At 28.2% G+C, this 27558-nt stretch overlaps 2 protein-coding genes across 5 annotated transcripts; one reads left to right on the top strand and one right to left on the bottom strand.

Moving 5' to 3' along the window:
* The first annotated feature begins 3454 nt into the window (after positions 1-3454).
* On the top strand, positions 3455-10954 carry LOC113549636 (zinc finger MYM-type protein 3). Of its 2 annotated transcripts, XM_026951027.1 has the most exons (20): positions 3455-3586; positions 3656-4135; positions 4207-4469; positions 4831-4941; positions 5006-5204; positions 5288-5490; positions 5575-5686; positions 5808-5965; positions 7119-7240; positions 7310-7455; positions 7704-7774; positions 7866-7977; positions 8046-8224; positions 8809-8938; positions 8998-9231; positions 9300-9890; positions 9949-10070; positions 10131-10278; positions 10352-10454; positions 10536-10710. In XM_026951027.1, exons 2-20 carry the CDS (start codon positions 3673-3675, stop codon positions 10708-10710), a joined length of 3642 nt encoding a protein of 1213 aa, XP_026806828.1. In that variant the 5' UTR covers positions 3455-3586; positions 3656-3672. The 2 variants fall into 2 exon arrangements, with proteins under 2 accessions (XP_026806828.1, XP_026806830.1); XM_026951029.1 differs by lacking the exon at positions 3455-3586 and having other exon boundaries at positions 3673-4135; positions 10536-10954.
* Positions 10955-11560: 606 nt separating this feature from the next.
* Positions 11561-27065, bottom strand: LOC113547968 (proton channel OtopLc-like). Of its 3 annotated transcripts, none has more exons than XM_026948567.1 (10): positions 26956-27065; positions 26694-26898; positions 25942-26413; positions 20913-21093; positions 20398-20765; positions 19587-19741; positions 15945-16194; positions 15565-15721; positions 13796-14462; positions 11561-11857 (listed from the first exon to the last, which is right to left on the bottom strand). In XM_026948567.1, the coding sequence occupies exons 3-10, from the start codon at positions 26252-26254 to the stop codon at positions 11648-11650; spliced, it is 2301 nt and encodes a 766-aa protein (XP_026804368.1). In that variant the 5' UTR covers positions 26255-26413; positions 26694-26898; positions 26956-27065; the 3' UTR covers positions 11561-11647. The 3 variants fall into 3 exon arrangements, with proteins under 3 accessions (XP_026804368.1, XP_026804369.1, XP_026804370.1); XM_026948568.1 differs by having other exon boundaries at positions 25960-26413; XM_026948569.1 differs by lacking the exon at positions 25942-26413 and having other exon boundaries at positions 11564-11857.
* Positions 27066-27558: the final 493 nt, after the last annotated feature.

The following is a 27558-nucleotide window of genomic DNA, read 5'->3' as shown; positions in this document are numbered from 1 at the left end:
ATTATTATAATATATGATTATTTATTATCATTAATGTGTTGCTCTACGCATAAATGTAGTGAAATTGTCTGGACAATGCGCCGGACAAGACGAGTAATGCGATACACATAATGTATATTATTATTATTATTATTATATTTATATTATTTGATCCAAAGGCTCCAGGTTATGAAAATGTCATGGGGGCTCACTATTTTATAAACACGTACAGTTTTACCTAAATAATTACTATTAACATTACTAATGGCGGTTAAACAATTACTAAAATATAGTTATTTGTTGTTTTGTGTATTATAACATTTTAATAGTATTAGCAATTTCAATTTTAGCTCCACCTTTTATTGAGCTTATGAAGGGCTGCAGCCTGACACGGTACGCAACGGTTGCCGGTAAAAAGTACAGGCACCGCAGCGACCGGTCTACGCCTTATAAACCGCCACCACGGGCAACGACGACACGACACAGTCGACTCTCCCCACACGCCACAAAAGCACTGAGTGGGACGGAAAGACAAGTCGGTCCGGACGAGTACCGGCCGCCGGTCGTCTCGCTCTCTTGCGTGAACCGTTTTACCGACCACGGCAACGACGTCGCTTAGTCGTAAGACCACGTAAAGCATAATTGTGTATTCTCTTTTATGTCGTCAACACCTGACATTATGACATTTGACAACTAGCTATTGTGTACCGTTGTTCATCATCAATAAAAAATACATCGTACAAAAAGTGAAATTTGTGTTGTTCTTTTATACTGATCGGCCCACCGCGGATTCACCGAGCACCTACCGCGGTAGCCGTGTCATGTACTCGGCGCCCTTGATTTTATCATTTTAGCTTTAAATATAGACATTATTAGTTATAGATAGTTACTATCATTGATTATAAATATTACTATAGTATTTATAATCAATGCTATTATTATCACAAATGTATTACAGTAAAACTTCAAAGTTCTTCCGTTTTCTTTTATTTGTATATAACAGTATATAACTTTTTATTTTTTAATGTATGAGATTTTAGAAAGTGTGCAGTTAGTATTAACTTTATTGAGTATGAGTATTTTTTTTTCTAACTGTACAAAAAAAGCATATTTAATTTAAATATAACAAACTTAAAATAATATAACTTAAGTTAAAATCTTTTTAAATTAATTAATACTATTTTATATATTAATAATGATTTACAATTTCTTTATTTACTTACATATTTTTAACATTACATTATAGGGGAAGAGGGAATGGAGAGGCAAAATACAATTTCGAGGAGAACTTGTCCCCGTGTATAACGCCGCCACTTAAACTTTTATGTAAAAAATGTTTTTTATCGCATGACAAAATATAAAATTATTTTGTCATGATTCACCGCACATAATCACTTCTCTGTTACGATAGATAATATGTATAAGGTAGATATTAAAAATTACATCAATTAGGAAAAACCAATACTTTATACTTTGTAGTTACTACGCTTTGTCGCTTTATGTTATATATTTAAGATGTGTTATATAATTTGTTAATTTATTTAATATAATTTATATTGGTATTTGGTATATCAGATTGAGGAGTTATAACCACAGACATATAAAACAATATGTTATAAATTGTGTAGACTATGTATAAAACATATTGTTTTATATGTCTATATAATGACGATTTATAAAAACAGTTTGATAAGGCTACAATTTTAAAACTAATGATTTCCACGTATTTATTTTTGTAGGTATCAGATACTATTACAAAATAAATTAAATTATTTCCATTGTGGTAACATCGTTTGAAATACATAATACGATTCAAAATAAAATAAATACGCGTGGCAACTAAAGTGAATTTATACCAAGAAGAACTCATTTCTCTCGACATTTTCCATTGGGAATAATTATAAAACGTTTTTTTGATATTTTCATAAAATAATTAATTAGTTCTTTAATTTTATTACTAATAAAGTAATAACTATAATAATATATAATATAACACTTCAATTATAGAATGAATAAAATATTAAAGTAATATATTATAATTTGATTGATGCTTTAAACCTTCATTCTCAAGCCTTTAAGTCTTAACGACACCAATTACATTAAATCATGATTTTTAATGATTATATTAATTAAAAGTCGGATTTATATTCTCTTAAAATCCTTCAAATATATTACATTTAAAATAGGCAATATAATATATTGCTCATATAACATATCATTCTCTTGATATTCTTTTATAATACCAGATATAATATGATGTTTTACGTCTTAAAAAATACAAAATACTCGTTTAATATCCTGTAAAAATAAATATATATATATGTATAAATTATTCAATTTAAATTTATTTAATTAATTTGGTTTACAATAACAATTAATTAATATATATAAATTATATGTAATATTTACAAACATAAAATTATTGTTTTTTATTAACAAATTATGTTTAATGTATTAAATGTTCTCTAACTACTAAAATATTATTTTTATGTAAAATAAAATTTTTTTATGAAGCCATTGAATCCTATATTTATTTATTGTATAAACACCAATCGGAAATTGTGTAGGTAAATAAAAATATAAAGCGAATATAGGTACAGTTTGGAATAAAAATAAAATTAATTACAACAAAGCGTCAATTATCCGCATTCATTGTGACCGAAGGGGGTGTGAATAATAATCGATTTGTGCGGATAATCTAACAACCATTGGACATTTTAAAATAAAGTTACAAACTAATTTACTAGATATAATACTAAATATAATATTCATACATAACATAAAAAATATATGTAATGTATATTATCTTTTGGAATCTATTTTAATTTATACGTGCAAACAGTGTACTCATCGCGTTTACGAACCAACTAAATTTAAGATTATGTACAAACATAATATACATACATCTACATTGGAATTGCAGTGAGGAGTGAGCCATAGTAGTTAATAAAATAATTTATAATAAATACACGATAAAAGGATCATAACAAATGATAAAACTAAATTAAATTAAACTAAAAATAAATTTATACACAACAATTTTGTAGTGCGGAGATAATTGACGCTCCACTGTAAATATAATAACAGAATTTACGATTAAGGAGGCTGAAGCGTAATCCATTCTAAGGAGTAAAAACTAGGCATTTTATATTTCAGTACATAAGGATTATGTCAAAGTGTTGGAAATAAATGAACATGAGTATGTGTAATTCATAATTGTGTACTCTAACGAATCATAAATTTATCTTATTCCCGTATAACTGCACACACTAGAAATAAATATAAAAATCCTACCTCTAATTATTTAGTATATTTTATGTATAATAGGTATTTTACATTTTTAACTAGCTAATGCCCCTAACAATTCTAGTAAATGCAACTTAATTTAAGTATTAACCAATTGCTTATCAGTGGTATACGAGGCAACTATCACAGATAATATACGATACACACATTATCTATACTATCTACGGGACTACGACGGAGTCACGGTCTTAGAAGGAGCTATCTTCATAAAAGACATGAAGATAAGAAATTTGCGTTTTTAACATTTAATAAAATCCTCTATTTTAAGTTTATAACGTAAAACGCTTTATAATATTTAGACGTTAGTATATTGTCTTACAATCAATAAATGGAGTTTTCCTAATAAATTTATCTGTTACTGTGTACAAAGCTGTAGGTAAAGGTGCCATGGCAGATGAATTAAATGCCGAATCCGCTTCATCGGCGAAGACATCGGAAAACAACGAATTAATGATCCCATTTGTCGAGTCGCTTGAACTAATTCATACCGATAAAACTGACCAGAAACACGTGGATGAAACTTCTGACAACTGTGTAATTATCAACCAAGACATCAATGAACCTATTAGTAGTAATGAAGAAATTAACAGTTTGATAACGAACACAGAACATGATTTAAGCAATAAAGATTTAGAAAAAAATGTGGAAGAAATACATGCCAATGAAAAACTATTGGATATTGACAATCAAGACAAACTTGATCAAATTAATACAGGTGTAACTGAATGCTTGAATAATGATGAGCCTGCTATGTCTGTCCTTAACGTTGAAAACAAAATCATGGAATCAATTAGTGGAATTGAAATTAATATTGTCCAAGCTGATCAAATAGTTGACAAAGATATTTCAGGTAAGTTACTAATTATAAATGATTATCAATTAATTATTTAAATAATTTAAACTATCATATTATTTTTATAGACTCACCAGTTGATATTTTAAATTCTATTAAAAATAATGATTCAAATAAAAGTAAAGGTGAAGAAATAATTAAAATCAAAGAAGATAGTATTATAAATGAAGAAAATTTAATGAGTGAAGAACGTCTAAATCAAAATAATATGGTATTAAATACTGAAATTTCTCAAGAACAACAAGCACAAAATGACTTAGGTGAAACACTTTTGAAAACAAATTCTAGACCACAACGCCAAGCTGCAAAAAAAGCAGAAAATCAAATCAGAGTAAATACATGTAGATTTAAGAGTCATACCCTCATGCGTTGTCTCTGTTATATAAATGTAAAACATCACAAGTTTGTGTTCAGTGAGTTATAATTATGTAAAATATTAAAACTTTAAAATTAAAATATCAATAAAACTTTTTGATATACCCTAGATAATATTATTTTTTACTTTTAAGTTTGACAATAGATGTATTGACTTTAATATTAAAGTTAACAGCATAAAATAGATTTTGTTAAACACAAATTTGCTATGTTTTATGTTCGTAAGATGAAGACACCACATGCGGGTATGATGTCCTCTGAAATTAAATTAATGTAAAAGCTAGTATAAAATTTAAAAAAAATACTTTCAATTATAGGAAATAGCTAAGGAAATAATCAAACCTATTGATAGCATTGAAGAAAAAATTATAGATGCAGTTGAAGAGTTATCTTCCCCATTAAAAAAAGTGTGCTGTCAATGTAATAGGGTATTGAATATTTATTTACAATTATTTTTTATCACACATTAGATTAAAATGATTAAATTTACAGTTTCGTTTATGTAAATTTACTGTCAATGACCATAAGTCTATATATTTGTGTCAAGAAGATTGTGTTGAAAATTATCGCAAGAAAAATAGTCAGTGCAATTTTGAAAAAAAATGCGAACATTGTCAATCAGTGATTGTAGGAAATGAAGACAAGAGTTACTATTGGCAAACTAAACATTTTTGTTCAGTAGATTGCTTAGGTAAGTAATGTTTATTTATACCTTATTGAGATTTGTTCATTTGGAGTTAAATATTTTACTATAAATTATGTTATATTATTTAGGTTACTATCAAAATACAGTTTTTGACTCAAATTGTATGAACTGTCAAAAATTTATAGCATCAGATGTTGATTTAGGAAGATATTGTCGATATATTTCTGGTAAAATTTTACAGTTTTGTGGTACTACTTGCGCTGGAAGTTATGAAAATGGTTTAAATTTATGCAGTTTTTGTCAAAAAGATTTAATTGATTGTGATTTTGAAGTAATAATTAAAATGAATAATATAATAAAATAATAAATGTGTTATTTTTATAGTATTCTATAATATTTAATTAATATTTTATAGGATTTCTGTTCATCATTTTGTCAAACTAAAGATTATGAATCAAGGAGAAAGCATACTGAATCAGATAGTTCTGCTGTGGAATATGGCACAAATGAAAAATCAAAAGTCATTGGTAAGTTCACATTACAACATGTGCAATCTAGCTGTTATACTATGTTTTATATCATTTTCATTTTTATAATTTTTATACATTAATATATTTTACGTAACTTAATACAAATATTTTTTCACAGATAAATGTAATGTGTGCTTCTGTAAATTAAATTGTTCACAAACAAATGAGTTTCAAATATTAAGTAATACAAATAGTTTGTTCAAGTTTTGTTCAAATGAATGTTTAAATAAATTCATTGTATCAAAAAAAAGAACTGTGTCTTGTTCACTGTGCAAAGTAAGTATATTTTAATTGCATAAACTATTTTCTGAAGTTAAACTTTTCTTCGATACAATAAATATTTTGATCAATATTTACTGAATGATCCATTTAAATAACTGGCTACTAAACTTTCTCAATCAATTTTTGTATTTTTTGATTTAGTTTTCAAGAAACTCAACATTTTTATCAATAAATAATTTGATACAACATATTATTTAAACCCAATTGAACCATCAATAAATACACATTAAATCAAATTATATAATTTTTATTTAAAATTGTTGAACACAAAACTTCATATTTATACTGATATATAATTTAATATTTTGTGAATTTTCTTCTAAGTTCATTAGGATTGAGTAATCCACAACACTACGGCCTAGCCGCGCTATAGACCGCTATATCTAATGGCTAGTACCTATCATTCTTACTATGTACGCAGTATGCACGTTGGCGATTGCATACGGATATAGACATTCAGCGACAGCTATTTATATTTCTTATCAATAATATTAATAACAAAACATAGAATGGCTTACGGTCGTGTTTTTGTCATTTGTGTATACAAGATCAGTTTTGCATACACTATAGTCAGCCGTCGTTTATTGAATTATTCTTATTTGTTTATTAAATATAATATTGTGTTATGTACTTACGTAATATATATTAACAGACATGTAACACATTGTGTCATTGTATGTTTCAAGTTAAATTTTAAGAAGAGTATAGGGGGATGTGGGGGGGTAGCCCCCACGATTTTTTTAACTTACTATTGCAATGCATACACTAAGCTGAAACCCACGCTACGCCACTGAATTTATCATAGAATTTTATCCTTAGTATATAAAGCTTAATAAATCAGAAATTGTTCATTTAAATTCTGATTTATATATATATAAATATTAAAAAAAAAAAAAATAATATTTTTACAATCATTTTCAGTAAAAAAGGGTAATTCTCATTTGACCAAAAGTAAATTTAAAAGTTGCTTAAAACATTACTTAAATGGGATTTAATTTGAAAATAAATTCTAAATGTATCAACATTTTAAAAATTAGAATTTATTCAAATTCATAGTTAAATTTAAAAAATGGAATCCATCTTGATTGGTGAATTACCTAACATAATATATTTATAATAAAACATTTACATAAATATGTTCTTCTAGGTCAAAAAGTTTAACATTGATATGATTTCTACCAAAAATGTTTCTTCTAATAGTCCAACATATATATGTTCACTAAACTGTATTCATCAACAACAAGAATCACCAGCATCAAAATCAAAAAAGTATTATCAAGTGAATTAACTATTATTAGTATATCATTAATTTATCTTTTTGTGATAATTTTTTTGTAGAATTATTTGTGATAAGTGTGGCTTACAGTCTCAAGCACGTTATAAAACAATTCATACTGGAACCACCTACAACTTCTGCAGTCAAAACTGTTTAAATTTATTTCAATCTGGCAAAAAACAAAAATCTAAATCTAAATCTAAAAATGGTTAGTATTATAGTGTAAATGGTATAACAGAATAACTGACAATTAAAAAAAAAAAAATTATTTTTAATTTAGATTATGGTTTTATTATTTTTTAAAAAAATGTGTAATATTAATTAGAACAAAAATTATTACATAGTAGTATTTTAAATTTGTCAGATTTTTCTGTTGTATTTTGTATATATATCTAATTGAAATAGTTAATTATTAAAGTTTTTAGTTCATTTTTAATATTATATTGTTTTTAATAGGAAAAAAATCTTCAGCTTCTCGAATATCTACTCGGCAATCTGCACGTAAAGAGGATAATAATGTTTCTGATGTAAAAGCAAATTATTAAGTTTATTTATATTTCTTTATTAAGTAATTATTTATAAAAAATAAATATATATACACATATTGTGGTATTTTAGAGCGATGGAGTACAAAATTCTCAACAAAAAACTTCTAAAGTTAAACATAAAGTTAGTAGAAAAATAAGTTACAAAAATGAGGTATCAAAAGTTGACAAAGAAATACAAACAGGTAGGATTTAATGTTTTGAAATGTATATAAAATAGTTGATTTATAGATATATATGATATATTTTTTAGACCAAACGGGTAGTAAAGGAGTGATAATACCAGTTCCAGTGCCAGTTTACATTCCAATGCCTATGCATATGTATGTAATGCCATATCCAGTACCAGTGCCATTTCCAATACCTTTACCAATTCCAATCTTTATACCTACGACTAAAAATACTACTAAAGCAATTTTGAAGGATATAAAGGTAATTTAAAATAATTTATCTTGTTCAAATTGAGACTAAAAACCTGTTTTTGGAAATTGGTTTATAACTGACCTGATAGAAACCTGGTTTTAGATTTTGAGTATTACAGCGAATTTATTGGTAATTCAATAATGCATTTTTTTCTGTATGTGAAAAAATTTTACAGTAGAAATATGTTTAAATTTTAAAGGTAGTTTGTAGCAAAAATAGAATATAGTTTGAAATTTTGGTGCAAAAAAGCTAATACTTCTCTATAATTTTTAAAATAATTTAGATAAAAGAAAAAAAAGCTGTTAACTCACTTAAAAATTAAAATATATAAGACACTTTAAAAATTAGTAATAATTTTCATAATTTTTAAGTTATAAGTCAATTTTCTTTAACATTGAAGCTAACAATACAAGATTGGTGCTGAAGTTTTTTATAATCAACTTTTAAGTTTTTGTTTTTTTTTTTTTAATTTCAGTCACTGTTACTTTATTAATAAATAAAAATCAAAGTATAACAACTTGGTTATAATACTCTTTCCAAAACCCAATCTAAGTTTTGGCTTAAATTAATTAATTTTAATGTTTATTTTAAAGAAAATTAGAGAAGAAACACCAGCTGATCCATTTGAAGCAGAACTGTTGTTAATGGCCGGAATGGTAGCTAACGATTTAAAACATGAAAATGTCTCATCTTCAGATAGTGAAAATGACGTATCAAATAATGGTAACAAAATTATTTTTCTTTTGAAATTTTATTTTCTAGTGTAAATAATATTTATTTAGAATACAATGATGACACTAAAGTTGTTTCATCGAGTGCTCGTAATACCAATTCTTTTGGAGATGATGTTCTTGCAATAGCCTTGAATATGGCAGGAGCAGATACAGAAAGCCTTGAAGGGGCTGACGAGATATCTACCATGACATCAAATGAACAAACAAATCAGATTATTGATGATGTCGAAGCAAACTTAGTATCTTCTACAATTATGCCTCAAACACCAGATCCAATGGAAAGTAAGTTTCAAAACTAAAAACTACTTAAAATATATTATTTTAAAGTAAAATATTTATATTTTTTAAAGATATAACTCAAGAAAATATGATATCTTCCCCTCAAGATATGCTATGTCGACCTCCGAGAAAACGTGCTCCTCGTTCACAGTCTCAGCGTAACTCAAATTCAAAACGCTCTCGTAAAAATGAATATCCTCAGGCACAATGTGTCCAATCAGGATTAATACAACAAGTAGTACAAAATCCTCTTTATACCATTCCGATGTCTGTAGTAAAACCTGATGCAAATATGTGTCTCAAGTATACATTAGGAGTTAATGCCTGGCGACAGTGGGCATGTACCAAAAGTATAGAATTCGAAAAAACATTATCTAGTTACATGTGTGGCGTGAAAAAAACAAATATATTTAAGTTAGACCTCTTACAATTAACAGCTTATGAACTAAATTATTGTCTATGCTTGTTTGTGAAAGAGGTACGCAAGCCCAATGGAAGTGAATATGCACCAGACACAATTTATTATTTGTGTTTAGGCGTTCAACAATATTTATTTGAAAATGGACGAATTGATAATATTTTTACTGATATGTCGTTTGAAAAATTTACTGATACTTTAAATGAAATAGCTAAAAGATTCACTGAACTCTATAATGATACAAGTAATACAATTATTTTATTGAACATAGTTTATGTATTCTAATAAATGTTTGATTATAGAGTATATTGTTACACGTGTTGAAGAAGAATATCTTTGGGAAAGTAAACAGCTCGGGGCTCATTCTCCTTACGTATTGCTATGTACACTGATTTTTTTCAATACTAAACATTTTAATTTAACAGTAAGTATAGTGAGTATTAAACAGTTTTCATTGTTGATTAAAACATTATGTTTGATTTAGAGTGTTGAAGAACATATGCAACTATCATTTTCGCATATTATGAAGCATTGGAAAAGAAATCCTAACCAGCCATCAACATCTGGTGTTAAAGGTCCAGGAACCTACAGAAACGTATTATTGCGTTTTTATCCTCCACAAACATCCATTGGTATGCTGTAAATATTGTTTAATATTAATGGCATAAATTAGAATATTTTATATTTTTTTGTATTATTTTATAGACTCTCCAAATTCACGAAAGAAAAAGGTATACGAGCAGCACGAGAATGAAGAAAATCCATTAAGATGTCCCGTAAAGCTTTATGAATTCTACTTATCTAAATGGTAATTATTTTAAAAAACATTTTGAATTTGGGTATTTTTATTAATATTTATATATATATAATTTTTTTTTTTTTATTATAGCCCAGAAAGTGTTAAAACAAGAAATGATTTATTTTACCTGACTCCTGAAAGATCATGTGTACCCGATAGTCCTGTGTGGTATTCAACTTGTGCATTAAATAAAGATTCGCTTGAAAAAATGCTCAATCGAGTGAAAATGGTAAAAGAAATCAACGTAGCTTTGTTATCTTCATAGTTGAGTTAAGTTTATAAATTATTGTTGATAAAAATGTTTTATGTTTTATAAGACTTTTTTAAATGTCATATTGAACTTTTTTGAGTCTATTTGTATTGATAATTTATAATTGTTAAATATTGATAATTTAGTTATATCAAAGACAAATTTTATTTTTAAAGCATTACCTATGTAATGTAACTGACATTTTGTAAGTAAAGTTTTATTTTATTTTTCTTATGCAATAGAAACATGATAATGTCAATTGTATCAAAATATTTAAATTATTCAACCTAATGCAGTACCTATTTTCTAATCTATACAATAGTTTTCAAAACATATTTTTAACGCATACAATGCAATATTAAATTAGTTTGTTTTATTTAAATAAAAAGTGAGATTGAAGAAAAATATTTATTTAATTTATATTTTTTATAATATTATACTAAAATAATAATTGATTTTAGAAAAAAATCTGTTTTTGTAATTGTGGTTTGTGTTATAAATGTTGATATTTAAACTTGAAAGTTTAAAACTATTTTGTGTAAAAATAACATTAGACATGTTGTTGAATCAAATATTAAATAGGCATTAATGCATTATTTTGATTATTATTTAGATCTCTGTCTAAAAGAGTTTATAACCATTTCTCTGAGTTAAAACAGTTATAAAATTATACAATTGATTTTTAGATTAGGATTTGACTATTGTTCTACTGTTGTAACTGGTGGGTAGGAACCTACCATTAGACTATTTATTTATAAATAGTTTTGTAATTAATTCATTAATATGATTCTACTTTAAAAAAAAAGGAAAAAAATCATGTGTTTTCAACAAATTATAAAAATTGTGTTGGTTTATTTCCAACGAAAATAAATAATAATAGTAAAATAATATCTAATATTGCACATCGTAAAAAAAAAAATTACAAGTATAAAATTTGATCCGGTACATATGTTTATCTATAAGATTTTTGCCAGATTTGTAACAAAAGTACTCCTGAATGGAACCTGTAGAAAACTACTAGTGGCAGCGATATCCTGGACAGTAGTCCCCAGGATAGCAAACCCATGAAACGCAATTGTCGTTCTTGACTAATCCAACTCTGCGTAATAAATGAGTCGAACATCCACAAAGCGATATTACTGCATAGCAAGTATGTGATTATCTGCGTGTATAAAAAAATAAAATAAAATTACATTAATAATCTTGATGGTTATATACTACAATATTTACTGCAATGTTGTACATCTCATAAATGAGAAAGACGTAAATTGCAGGGGCCAGGGAACGTCAAGATGTTCAATCACCTCTGTGCAGCAGTGGATACAATTTTACCAACGAAAAATTAAGAATTTAAATTTTAAATTACCTACCAATGTTCAATGACCTTCTAATAATATGGTTTAAACATTTTAAATATTGTTTAATATTTATTATTTGAGGGAAATAGCTAATATAGGACTTTTTTAATTATCTAAAGCGCTTAAAAAATAAAAGTATAATTATTATAATATATTAAATCTATAATGTATTAAAATTAAAATACTATCATAAAATGGCATAAATGTTGTGAAACAACTGTACAAAATATGCAATAAGAAGACTGACGATTAACAAGTGTTAATTATTCACTGAAGTTTGTGTGTATAATTTGACATTTAACAAGAAATACCTATAAAAAAAACTAATTTCATCAATATTTATGATAAAAATTCTTATGACTATATTGGGACCTAAACAGTTGATTGCAAAATACAATATTGAAGTAGCAGCTGATTAAGACTATCATAATTATATATTATTGAGCTATTGTATAATAAAAATAAAGTAATACATAGGTTAAGTACAGTATACCCTAATATTAGATACTAGATAGGTATGTATTGTCAACTATATTTACTATTTACTATTTTTTTTTTTACTGTAATACCTAAACTTATAATTATGATTTGTAGTTTACCCGGAAAATATTTAAATTTTACTATCGTACATTTTTGCGTTTATTAGTTGTTTTTTAGACAAATGTGTACAAATTGGCTGTACTTGTACTGTTGTAGCCATATCGTCTAAGTGTCTAATTACATAATAATAATATATATTAATAGTAGCAGTCCAATATGTGATTTAAAAAAAAAAAAAAAATAGGAACCAATGATTTAAATAGTATATTATAGTATGTTATTTACTTCGTATAAATTTTATAATCTTTGTGTTTTAAACATTTGTTTTTAAAGTTTGCTTCTAACTATCTAATTATATCAATCTATGTGTACATTATGAAACAATTAAAGATTACAAATTTGATAAAAATCGAATAAATTAATGATTTTTCATTATATTTTCAAGTATCTATAACATTATTTTTATTATGTTGTGAACTAACTTTGATTTTTGTTAATTAATTTGAAAAAAATAATTATGATAAATTATGTCATAGTGTATCTATACGTTAAGAAAGATATAATTTGTAGACATAAATTAATAACTATATATTATATAGTATGAATATTAGCCTAATTATGTTAGATGCGTTTATAATAATAAGCATTATATTGTTTAGTGGTGCAAATTTGATTTTTTTTTTTTTTTAATATGGCTACCAATATTTAACAGGTCAATTTTTTTTTCAACGCCTTGCAAATTTTCTTTTACGAAGATCGAATAAATACTAAAATACTTTTGTTTTATGAACCTATATGTATTTATACACAATATATACATGTCTGGCCGTATGGAGTTAAAAGATTAAAATATACATAATGTTTTAATGAATTAAAAAATTGGAAAGTTGGAAGTTAGAAATAGTTTTTGTCATCCATAATAATAATATATATATACCTACAACTATTAATTTTAAATTTACATTACCTCCACATACGTGTTATACGAATTACCTACACATATTATGATTTTTACAATTAATTTGTTTAATTTTTATGCATAGGCCATTGGCGCCATGTACATTTTAGGGCAAGTTAATAATACAACGCAGAATAGTGACAACAAAGTTCACTGTACACGCTGCCACTACAAATGATGCCACTGGTATTGGACAGTTACCTAATTAATAAGTTTTATAATAAAGTGTAGGATTATTGTATACCTGACGACCGGGTTTGGTGAACAGTTGATGTCTTGACCACGAACTTCTCCTGTAAGCCTCGGCGGTCAGTGAGCTCTGAACAGCCACATGGATCAGTTGCAGCACGTTGACGGCGGTCAGCATGGCGTCCACCTTCTGTTCCGGGGTGCCAGGTTGTGACGTGGCCACGCCGACCGCGCCCACCATAGTGCTGAACAGCGCGTACAGGACAACGCCGGCGCCTGACACGGTGGCCAGCATCGTATCTAAAGCCGTCAGCTGGTTGCCGTTGTGGCACAGCTTTCGGACCTGATAGAGGCCTACGCAGCCCAATAGCGTACCAGTGGACAGAATGGTGGCCAGTGTGGTGGACGTCATCCAGAACAGGGTGTCGGACGCAAAGTCTTCGTCGTCCTTGACCACCAGAAATATGATGACTACCACGATCACCATGACCAATGTTAGTAGACCGAGGAACAGGCCCTTGTTGGCGCCCGAAAAGCTCACGCCCTGAGACACGTACAACCGTCCCAGTTGGGTGGCCGAGTCTTTTTGCTGGTCTTTGGGTGCCGATGACGACGTCAACGACGATGACGGCGGTGGTTTTTGCATGTTACGTCTCAATGGTTTCATCTGACAAGTACCCACGTTCTGGCCCATCACATATGTCACTCCGGCGGCAATTAAACTGTGATATAACACATTTTTTTTCTTTACTGAGTGATCCATTTAACGTAACACGTAAGACATTCACTATTTCAAAATCTATTAATGTTTTAATGTTTTTGGAAATATTTTTTTTCTATTTTTATCGTTATCGTTTTTTAAATTGTTTACATTTATAGTGACATGAATTTTTAATTGCTTATCCCATATACTTATTTTTAAAGCTGTATATTTTTATAGATCAAAATACTCTAAATAATATTAAATATCGAAATATTTAATTAGAAATATATGTTTGTCATTCAAAAAAGTAAAAAAAGTATAAATAAAATAGTAAAAATAATTTGTGTAAAAAGATATCTTTAAAAACTTGAGTATTTTCTGTTATAATGCGAGTGTCTTACACTAAATGAATTTCTTCGTGTATTGGTATTTGGTAGATAAATGTCTTTCAGTGAAGTGTAAAAGAAGTAGGAAAAGGGGGCATGCGAAACGTGTAATACGACAGTTTGAGTGTAATTCGAGTTTTAAACTCGGCTCAGTGTATTAAAAATTCGTACACTAAAATAGTAAAGTTCATCATTTTAAGATGGCTTGGTAAATACTAGATAGGTAGTCAATGAAAATTGAAATGTACCTACTTATTAACGAGTTAATGATGTTAACATTGTATGCTGTTTATGCAAAATTTAGATTAAAACGTGCCAACGTTTTACTGATTTTTTAAGTTATGTATACATATATAATATATATTAAAGAAATTTTTTATTTGTAAAAAATGTATACTAGTAAACTATAATTGTTCTTTTAAACGTACATGAATTTATTATGAAGATAATATTATTTAAGATGAACAAGAATTAACCGTCTGTACCTATCTATAGATGTAGGTAGCTAATTTTTATAATTTCGTGCTTTCTTAATTTACTGGTATAAATTGCTATAATATAACTATTTATGAGTTAATAGGCTTAATAACTTGTCAATTATTTATGAAAATGATAAAATACAACTACTTTGTGAATATAATGACATATTTTGTATAATATGTTATGGTATTTATCTTATACATATTATCATTGTCATCAAAACTTATTAAGTATATATTAGTACATTTGACTTACCTGAATTGCACAATGAACGGATACAGATATGGCATAGAAGATGTTAAAAGTTGACCAAGTGAATTAGTGTTTAAACAATGGTGAAGTGTTACTACTTGTGTCACGTGGTTCTCGGATACAGGTTGATAGATAGAATTTCTGAACGTCCCGTTATATTCTACAAATGTAAAATAGCAGTACATTAAAATATATAACTACTATAAATATTAAAGTGTATGTAGCTAGATTTAAAAACTAATAGGTTGAATTTCTCTTATTTGTTCGTATTTTTTTACAGAAATGTTATAATTTATTGTCATACAATGTTAATATTTATTATTTATAATTGTTTTTATATTTCTTATAAAGGTATAGTAGTTGTAGTATATGGTTATAGCTACCTGGTTTTAGGTCTCGCGTGTGTCTCGAGGTAATAAAACTAGGAAATCCGCGCAGTTGTAAGGGTGTAGGAATACTGGATTCATATGTTGATGCCGACATGCCTATGTTCGACGTCTGTGCTAGATGGATGAAGTAAATCCATTCGATGCCACTTTCCCAGATTACCAACCGCACCCATAAAGCTATGTTTGTAGCAGCTAAATGCATGAATCCGAATCTGGCAGCCAAACCAAACCTTTCGACCAACACCTAAAGGCACGCAAGTGAATTTATAAGTATTTCTTTTCAGACGTAGTCCATGTTTTTATTGTTCTGTATTTTTTTGTATTTCAATTTTTTCTATCGTGCTATTGATTTTCTACAAATTTGTTTCATAATCACAAATATTAAATCAATTTCATCATATTATTTATTATATAACTATTTATAACCTAGTCCATAATGAAAATTATGTGGAATGTAGAAAAACAGTTAATATAGCAACGATGTTGAATATAGTTTAGTACGTTCAAATATTTATGCCATAAATAAGAATATTTTGAAGAAAATCTCTCACGATAAATTAGATTTTAAAGACAATTTATTTTTCATAAACCGTGTATGATGATTCTTTAATTTTTTTAGCAAGTGGTGCGTGATTCCTGTACACGACGTTGGTACAACGCACGGCTTCGTCATGGACCATGCTTAGAATATATTTTTTTTCATTATAAATATTATGAACATCAACGGATTTATAAATCGCACTTGCTACTTACCAAATTAATATATTATAATGTCACGTTCTAAAATCTTCAATAATATATTAAAGAACAATTTAACATTTCAATTCAAATCTATTCTATTATTGTTGACTGTTGTACTGTATATAAGTATAGTATAATATTAGATTTTTTTCTACTTCTTTCTCTTCATTTATTTGTGGAACAAAAGTGAAGTCATACCTATACAGCTATACTTTAATCATTGGCCTCCACGCTTCTATACATTCATCCAAATATTATGGAATCCACAAAACTCCATAATTCTATAGGTACCTAACTTTTGTATATTATTGAATTGGCCAAATATAATTCACTTATGTAATACATTTTATATCTTAATGCATCTCAATACAATTTCTCGTTATTAATTTAATAATGTATTATTATATTGCATTATACAACATACACTGTACTATAACTTATAAGATTCGTATTTAGTGTTCATAGGGCGTGCGCTGAATGCCACTGATGCTAATTGTGGTAAATGCAGTACTTAAAACAAGTACAAGAATTTTCCAAAGTTTTTTATCACCGGTCAATATTTTTAAACAATATTATAAATAAAATTATAGTATCCAAGGTTTAGCTCCACTGACTACTGATTAAAATGCTATTTTACTATTAAATATTTTGTAATTATAAAATTAAAAATATTATTTATTATTTTTTATCTATTTTTAAACAGCGCTTTAATATCTTGCGGTCGCGGTCCGTCAACGTAAACTTTACCCAACAGTTACAAATAAGCTATTAGATGAAAAAATAATACGACCAAGTTATCTTTGTTTTCGATTAACTAAAATTCATATTTTACCTTTGAATTTTAAAGTTAAGTATAAATAATAATAGTATATATAGTATAACCAGTAAAAGTAAATAAGAAAAAACTAATTTAATATAAATAAAAAATCTAAATTGATTTAGAATACTATCTCATTCATACAACCATTTATGATTGGTTTAGTCTATATTATGATATTATAATATTATACTATTTAAACATTTTAAACTATTGTTATACTGCAATTGTATTTTCAATTCGGTCAAATAGATCACACCTAGAAAAAATTGTGGGGCAGCATATAATGCCGGATAATAGCTACACAAGTTTAATAATATAATGTCATTATGGGATATGGGTGTAGTAAATTTGCACCAAAATAATTTACCCTAAAAATTTACAGCACGTGTAATTTGCACCAACATTTTTAAACTGCGTTTGTGATTTGCACCAAAATCAAAATCGATAAATTTATAAGATAGGTACCTACTATCGTAAGAATAATCGTATAAGCTTCAATATTTGAGTATAATATATTGAGGTATGAGAAGCTAAATACATTGGACATTCTGTTTATAGATACTGCAGAGTGGTTATTTATACTGTTCTACGTCAGTATAGACTTAAAATCAATACCTTATATATAATAATAATAATAATAACACACGACAAACATATATAACATTATAATTATTATATTATTTTAGCCAAAAATATAATTTAGCAGTGTATTTTTATGCTAGAAATAAAAAGTCTTATTATTATAAAAATTATTATTCGATAGTACCTATTACTAATAGATTATTATTCATTTTGTTACAAATTACAAACACTATTTTTGGCTACCTGCAGTGATGCAAATTACATATCTTTATTTTAGTGCAAATTACGAACTCCCAATATAATACCTACATTTTCCCCAAATATTTGGTCTGAATTGATAGCTACTACAGTGCATACAATTAATAGTTGTGAATCATATCATGCTGTATTAAACCGACACTTTTAAAGCCCTCGTCTAATATTTTTAATTTTGTTGACGAATTATTAGAATTACAGTCAGAGATGCATATAAAATTACGAAGCAAACATAAAAAGAAAATTACGCTGGATAAAGAACAACACTTAAGGGAACAAATGACAAAATAAACTATTAATATGATATTACATTTTTGTTATTTAAGTTTTTACCGAGAACATGGTACAATATACCACATATATTTTAATTTATACAATTTATACAATATTTATACCATAATTATAAAATTTGATGTATTATATTTATATTTACTACTTTTTTTCCGGGACCCAATAATTAATCGAGATAAGGTCATTTGGGACCCAATGGGACGTAACACGTTCCCACCAAAAGTGGACCTTTTCCCTTTTCACCAAAAGTTATCTTTCCTTTTTCCACCAATATCCGTTTCCAGCAAATAAGATATTGACCACGTTTTCACCAAAAAAATTGTATACTACGCTTATATTAAAAGGTATAACACATTTTAATTTCACTCACACAGTTGTAATGCATAATTTAAACTGTGCAACTTTTTAACTTGTTTATAAAATATTGCCCTGTTAATCGTTATATATTATCTTGGTTTATCAACATAAAAGGTAATAAGTACGACAACGGTTTAATATACGAATAATAAACAATATAGGTATATATATTTATATATGAGTACTATAAACATAATAGCTTAAGTATCAAAGTATCTATATCACAATATATCATTTTTTCAATCCAGAATTATTTTGTTAAATAAACTTATTAAGTACTGTATTAAAGGTTTTAAATTGTTTAATATAAGCGTAGTATACAGATTGTTTTTGTAAAAACGTTAAGTTAGGAGGATCTCATTTGGTGAAAAAGGGAAAGGTCCGCTTTTGGTGGAAACAGGTACCGCCTAATTTACCAACCTCGCTATACTTGCACATGACTGTGATAGTGCCCAAGCGTCTTCATCGTTCATTAATTAACAATTATCATATATAGTTAAACAGTAACGTAATTGTGAATATAACTGCAATGGGAAGTTATTTAAAAAAATCATTAAAATTAATTAATTGGGTAAATCATAAAATTTTACCTGAGAATTTATGAAAAGAAAATGCATTTGTAAAAATGTAAACAGTCCGTGTAGTATTGGATGTACGAATATGACATCGTTTAAACAGCTAATATCCATCATGGAATACATGGCCATTTCTAAACCATTGAATACGAGCGTTCCTAAACCGAACACTGAAACAATTAACAAGTCATCGGATATTATAATTCATTAATAACAAAAATAAAACACAACACTATATAAGTATTATTTTATATTTTAGGAACGTGCAACTTAAGATAAATTCACGAACAAAATGCTTTCTAGAAAAATATTGAAGTACATACCAAAAATATTTTATTTTTTTTTTTAAATAGCATCAATCAGCTTTGTAAAGTATTTAAGTGAAATATTTAAGTACATTTTTAAATTTTATTAAATAAAATTATTTGGACATAATAATTAGTAAGTAGGTATTTTAAATCATTTTTGGTAGTAGGTTTCTATATATACCTGTAATATATATCTATATATTTTAAATATTAATTTTAAATTATTTACTAATACTTTTCAAAAGTATAGGTATATTTGAGACCTCAAATACCTATAAGTAGATAAATTACCTAAATTATGTAGATAAATGTCGTTTACGATTTTTACACTGATTAAACATAAATACAAATTAGAATTTAAAGAAATAGGTTTTGTTAAAATGTGTGTGTAAGTGTAATAGAGCTAAAAATATAAAGAATGGGTTTTAACTTTTATAGCACAATAATGAAAAAGTATAAATTGGTTTACCTATATGTATAGTATTAGTATAGTCAGTAACTACTCATTATAAGCTTACCTAAAGCTCCTACTCTCAAATAGAAGCTGGTGTCTGAAGTCTTTGAACGTGAAATATGCGCACGTTTCAACGAACTAAATTGTTTCAACGAGTTGAACCGGTTCAATGTAAAGACACCAGGTGATGATGATCCGGACGTGACGATTTCAGTTTCGTCCGAAGTTAAGCTGACACAGGAATCGATTAATACCCACACATAAATACATATAATAACGGCTATGCTTCCCAAGTATAGGTACATAAGGTAAATTCCCTGTATTGATAATAACTTAACAGGATTATCCATTACTTCTATTAAGCAGATGGCGAACATGAGGATAACCAAAACCATGCCGTAAAGAGAGCTGAGTGTCACCCAAAAGTGGTGGCTGTAATAAAAACCAGAATTATAATAATTAATAATATGTAATTCCTATATATAGTAATAGACTAATATACGACAGATGTGATTAATGATCATGTGTTCATATTATTTGTCAACAAAAAATTTAATTGAATAGCATACAAGTGCTTACAAAGGTTCCGTATGTTGCAGCATGTCCGTCCCTCTACTGGTCAACAGGTTCATTAGAGTCCGACCACTTTTGAGTCCATTGGTTCGACCCATTTTGGAAGATCTTTGGACTAGTTTTCGATTTATATGTGAAAAATGATCATCAAGACTATCTTGTTCCGTTAATTCGCATATACTATGCACTAAAAATGAAATCATTTTAGAAGTTGAAAAATTGTATTCTATTAAATAAAAAACCTAGAATAAATTATTATATATATGAAAAGAATAACTCAAGCAAAAATATAATTTACATAAACGATATGTTTATTATTTTCAAATCGATTTGAAAATTATTATTGTAGTTTGTAAACTATACTTCTTCCATGAAACTATGAAAGAATATTTCATCGCGTATCAAGTACCTATGTTGATATAATACTGTTTAAAATGTTATTGGATATTTAATTTTAAATTTCATAATTCACATTTTTTCTAGTAATTTAAATTTTTTTAAGCGACTTTTATAATCTTGAGTACGAATTGTAAAATTTTAAATATGAAGAAATATAAAATTAATTCCGTGTTTGTTCAATGTGTAATTTATACCTAATTGATAATGTTGTAAAACGTATTTAAGAGATACAGGCATGTGGTAAGTACATTATTTTAACATAATGATAAGTATAAATTATAATGGAATACTGGTCAATATTATTGCACATAGCACACACGTTTCTACTCCGCACTGACTTCAATGAAGGATATTATAAATTTGGTTGATTGAATACATAGAATCATTAAAATATGAGCAAAAATTATTAGGTAATTTAAAATTCAATGTTTTTGAGTTATTTTACTTTGTATAAAGGATAATAGATCCATGAATACATTTTGAATTAGGTACATCAAAAAAATATTTACTAAATAATTTACAGTAAAAAATCGGATCCTCATTTAAAAAACAGAAGTTTATATCACCACAACACACAAAAATTTTCAATAGTTTGAGAATATGGTCTTTAAAGTTTAAGTATATCCAAAAATTCCAAAAATCTGAATTTGAAAAAAATGGATTATTATTAAATGGGGGTGAACATGATTGGTGAATCACCTTGTATATTTTTTTTTGTATTTAAGCTAAATATAATCACGCGAGGATTTAACTACAATACAATAGGTACGTATTTAAAAAGTAACGAAATTTAAACGCTAAATAATTGTTTATGTCACTTATTAGATGTATAAAAGACTGTAAAAAGAAATAAAAATACTACGGTGTCAGTTCAATGCTGAATTTTCCCTTTCAAAACCAACGTACATGCATAATTATATGCATGCGTGTGCCCTGTGCGGCTGTGCAGTGTTTCCGGTCGTTGCGGGCCATACCTAAATAGGTACCTACTAGATTATAATGTTGTATTACTCCATGCAGCATGTTTATATACCTATGTGTTTGTATAATATATGTATAATATGAACTAGGTGATGACATTAATCTGAGATATATAAATCCACCTAGTTATGCTCCTCGATCCGCGTAGTTAGTAAATGTAATAATTGTAATATGTAGACTATGCGACGAAATGTAAGTCGTACCAACGAAATAATCTTTGTCTGCATACGGCACACCACACTACAAACATTAACTAGACCATAGTTATAAGAGTCGTGTATATACGTTATTACGTGTATATAAATATATTATATTTTGTCGTATATGGTATATATGTCAATAAAATGTACAAGTAGGTACTTAAATAATTATTTTGATGGTCAATGGTTTAAATTTTTTTAACGGAATACAACTAGGTACCTAGGTATGTGTTTGCAGCACACATCATTCCATACGTTAACGTCTTTATAATTGGTAAAATGTCTATACATATTACATAGTGTAATTTTATTATAACATTTTTAGTAAAATGCACTACGAAAAACGTTAAAGTTTGATCAATGTACTTATACTCTATTTTTATTAGATCATATTTATCAACTTGGACATATACTTCACACTTCACTTTAATAACACACTCTTTCAGGAAATACAATAGTCATCATGCTGAAGCGACTATAATATGTTCACTTCTCGTTCCGGTTCCTAAATATCTACTTTCTCGCATTACGTTTATAGAAGTTTGGAAAAGTATTATATAGTTATGGTGATTATTTATTATAGCGGTTAATGTTAATAATAATTTGTATTGATAACATAATGTCTGGTGAGTAATTTGTATGAGTCTACACATAATTTGTATTATTATTTTTTTATACAACAAAATAAAATAAATAATTTTATTACGCTGCTGGTCTATTGGTCTCTATAGTTTTCCGTTGTATTTTAACAATAGGTATACACTAGATTATCTAGTCACTACAAAAATGTTAATATTATCAATAGCAAATAATTTTTAAATATTAAAAAATTCATTCGAATACATTTTAAAATTAAACAAATTTAGTTATAACTATTATTTACAATCTAAATTCTTTAGCAGTATATAGATAGTTATCGATTTGCCAACTTCGACATACATGGTATCAGTATTTTTGGATACAAATAACAATTAATAAAATGTATTATTGTCATTTGGGAGAGAAACTTTATTAAAAGCTTATTAAATTGCAGTCAGTGGATTAGCAATGTCGTATTTTAGTAAATTTAAATATTATACTTAGTCGAAGTATATATAAAATTACTAATTAGTAAAATTGGAACAACAACGGAATTGATTGATGTTGATAATCAATTATACTAAGTGGTATTATTTTTGTCTTTTAGGATGTAAAAATAGTGTGTAGTAAGTAAAAATTGTTCGTATTAGTAAAATAGTTAAAATAATAGTATAATATAGTATTCATAATTTTTATAAAATCTATAAAAAAAAAAATATATATCTAATTTTTTTTGTAAGCATTTAGTATTGAGTACCGAATCAAGAGTTATTTTTTAGATACCTTTAAAAACGTAAACTTTTTGGATAAAAGAAACGGTGAGTGGTACCTACGTCACGTAATTATTCCTACAAAATGTATAATAACAAGGGAGGTGTCGCCGGTTTCCGCCAAATTAAAAAAATGTCATTCCTTTTTTCGCCAGTTATAAATTATAGAATTTTAAAATTTGGGAAGCCTTACTTAAATAAGATTTAATAATATTTTATTTTTTAGTAAGTACTTCTATAATGTGTATATAGGTACATATTATATAGTTAAATAATAATAATATACCTACAACTATTTAAATCATTACGCACGATTTTTTTCAAGTTATTACACAAGTATAATAATATTATAAAGATATTATTTAAATTATTAAAAAAATGACCAAGACAAACATATAATGATAAATAACAACAAAATAGTCTTTCAAAAAAAAAAAATTTATTCTTATGAAATTATTTTTTTTTTTATTAGATTAATCATTACTTAATTATCTAATTATTTTAAAAGTAATAAATTACCAACATTTAGTTATATATATACAAAAAAATAATAATAAATATATTAGCATTGATAAAAAATACTAATATTTATAACCAATGATACTAGATACATATTATTGTATTTATTTATTTATTGAATAGTGTTATTATATTATAGTAAGTTTGGATAGTTTTGATAACATTATAACAATATATCATATCTAAATTAATTAGTTGAAATTGAAATCACATTATAGTTACAAGAAATATAATATTATTAAATCTTTACGCATTTGTTCTCAAATTTTAAAATTGTATGATTTATAACTGGCGGAAAACAGAGGTTTTTAATAACACAAAAAACCTGAAAAAAATTACCCTAAAATAACCTAAAGAATTCGTATATCATTAAAAAATTCGAAATCTTATACTATCCTGCCCTAGAAATAACACTTAAATATTCAACAACATTTTTATCAAAATGTTTTGCTTTAGATTGTACATATTAACATGTTAATATTTAAAAGAACGTAAGAATTGCGTATTATTATGTTATGTTATCGTTTAAAAAAAAATGTCAAAAAGCGTTAATTCGTTATGAAAACGAGTAGGTAGGTGTCCAGTCTGTATAATGTACAAGTATACAATAATATTCTCTTAGTGATAAAGAATTAAAAGTTTAAATGTTCGTATATTTTTATCATATAGCGCATAATATGGAGGAATGTCTTGTATATTACAATATTGTACAACTATCACAACATAATAGCGTTATATATGTATAAAAAAGTACGATTACATTACGATAGACGTGCGTACAACGATATACAAATGGGTATTCATATTCGTTTTACAACGTGCTCACTGCTCACTGTTCACGAAACAGAGTAATATTATTGTCGGTAGGTAAGTTGTAGTCGGAAACAAATGCGATCGTCAACGCTCGTTTCATAGTAGGAAAAACGGATGTAGATTGGACAGGTTGGTATACACAACGTGAATACTTACGAGAGTACTTGTAATTAACTTCGAACTCACTGATCACAAAGGCGTTTTAATAGGGATGAAACCAGTAGAGAGAGTGATAGAAGAAATTTCAGTTATAGCCTATAGGATTATTAGTGTTTGTATCTTGTATAAACATTTTTAAATTTTGTAATATAGTATAAGAGGTACAGGTCTGTGTGTGAGGAAGTTATAACGCCTATAACGTATCAAACTATCAAAGAGTATTGCAGATGATCATTCGAAGTCAAATGAATTGGGAACACTGAATATTGAAAGATACCGATGTTTTAAATTTTAGCTGCACCCGCATATTAAGTAGGCGTATCATAGAAAATTAAAAACTGTGATCTACATCAAATAGTTCTAGAATCTATTATTTTTGATAGTATTTTTTAATCTATTCGTTGATGTCACTTGGATGTTATGTGATCACTGATCTGCATTTGTACACTTACAATCGTGGTAACAAGTACAATCATTAATTCATTGTTTGGTGTTTTACGAGGGCTTATAACATTTATGACTACACATTTACACTCCTATGTTCAAATAAAACTTGTTTGCGAATACGCGCGCCTCTGCGGCCAACTCATGTACGCGCATATTATAACTACTCACTCGTCCAATCGCTATCACCTTTAGCGGCAGCAGCGGTGGCTCGACAACCGTCGGAAGCAGAGCCATTGACGCCGTGCTGCGCCAATCTCCAATTCTCGCGTCCCACGGCGTCCCGCGAACCGCCGCTCCTGCTCCTGCGGTCACCGCCGATGTCGACCGCCGCGGTAGTCGGCCGTTCGTGGACGACGACGATCCCCTCGGAGGCGATAGCCGCAGCCACCGGCGTCGGCGTCGGAGGCTGCGGCTGTGTCGTCCCGGCGCCCGAAGTTGTCGGCGCGTTGTTGGCGTTCCCCGCGGCGCGTACCGTAGTCATTGCGGCTGTGTGTCTTCACTGCTTTCCGGACGGTACACGTGCGGCATCGCGGACCGGCTACAACTATGATGTGTACAATATACGACGGACGACGGTGCAGATTCGCGTTCGCTACCGCACGAACCGCTGGCCGGTGGTGGTGGGGGGGAAGTAAAACCTCTACGACGCGAAAGTATAATATACAATATTATTAATATACGCTAAATTACATAGGTACGCTGCAGCACGCGTAATACGTATATTACCGTAGAGACGGTACGTACCCATAATAGCGAGACGGTCGATGCAATTATAAAAATATTATATTATATATACGTATATCATGAACGGTAGTATATTATATACTTGGACTGCAGACCGGACGATAGTCGTTGCTTGGAATTAGTCTATTATGTCGCGTGCACGATAATTGTATAGTATTAAAATATAAAATACTTACTGTGTACAATATTATTAAATGGGTAATAGTCCGAGTGGTGTCCCGCCGCCGCCGTCGCCGTACGTCGATATCGAATCAATCAGCTCCGATACACGCACGTCTCGTCTGGCGCTACAGTAAATTGACGGGTCGCGGACAGTTATATTTTAATATTACAATATTTAGATGACTAGTGGACCGTAGCCGACTGTCACTACATTAACGTCTGTAAATATTATATATTATTTATATTATTGAGACAATATTATATTATTTTTATTACTATTATTATTGCGTTTTTTTGTTTTGCGGTGTCTTTTGCCGCGTACGCTAATTTGGGTGTCTTCGGGACGGTGCCGCGTCATTCACTGCGGCGATCGTCGCACGCGACCGGATGGGGGGCACAAGCACATGGATCAAGATGATGTCGCTCTTCTCCGTGCCGGATAAACCGGTCATCGGTTCGGGATCCGTCTCCTAATTAAACGCTGCGGCTTCGTTATAATATCATTATATTATTGTGGTTCATTTTCGGCATCGTTTTTACGTTGATAATGTATTTTATGTTTTTTTTTATTGACCTGTTGTACGTCGTCGCCGCCGACGGCTTTCCAACGTATATTTTATACTATACTTGATATAAATAATATAATATACGAACCTGTCGAGGTGACTTTACGGAACCGCTAGGCACATGATATTATAATTAACCACGTTTACATATTACTAGACCGTGTCCTACATACGTACGCGTATCACATAAGTGTAATAACATAATATACATATAGACGATGATAATCTGTTTTTGTTATGAAAGCCGCCGGGAAGTGATCTGTCGACCATCGTTTGTATTGCATATACCTACATTTATGTTGTTTTATATTTT

This window comes from Rhopalosiphum maidis, chromosome 1 (genome assembly GCF_003676215.2).
Source record: "Rhopalosiphum maidis isolate BTI-1 chromosome 1, ASM367621v3, whole genome shotgun sequence".
NCBI classification, from domain to species: domain Eukaryota; kingdom Metazoa; phylum Arthropoda; class Insecta; order Hemiptera; family Aphididae; genus Rhopalosiphum; species Rhopalosiphum maidis.
Note: the sequence above shows the minus strand (reverse complement) of the source record. Positions and strands in the feature narration are given on the sequence as shown.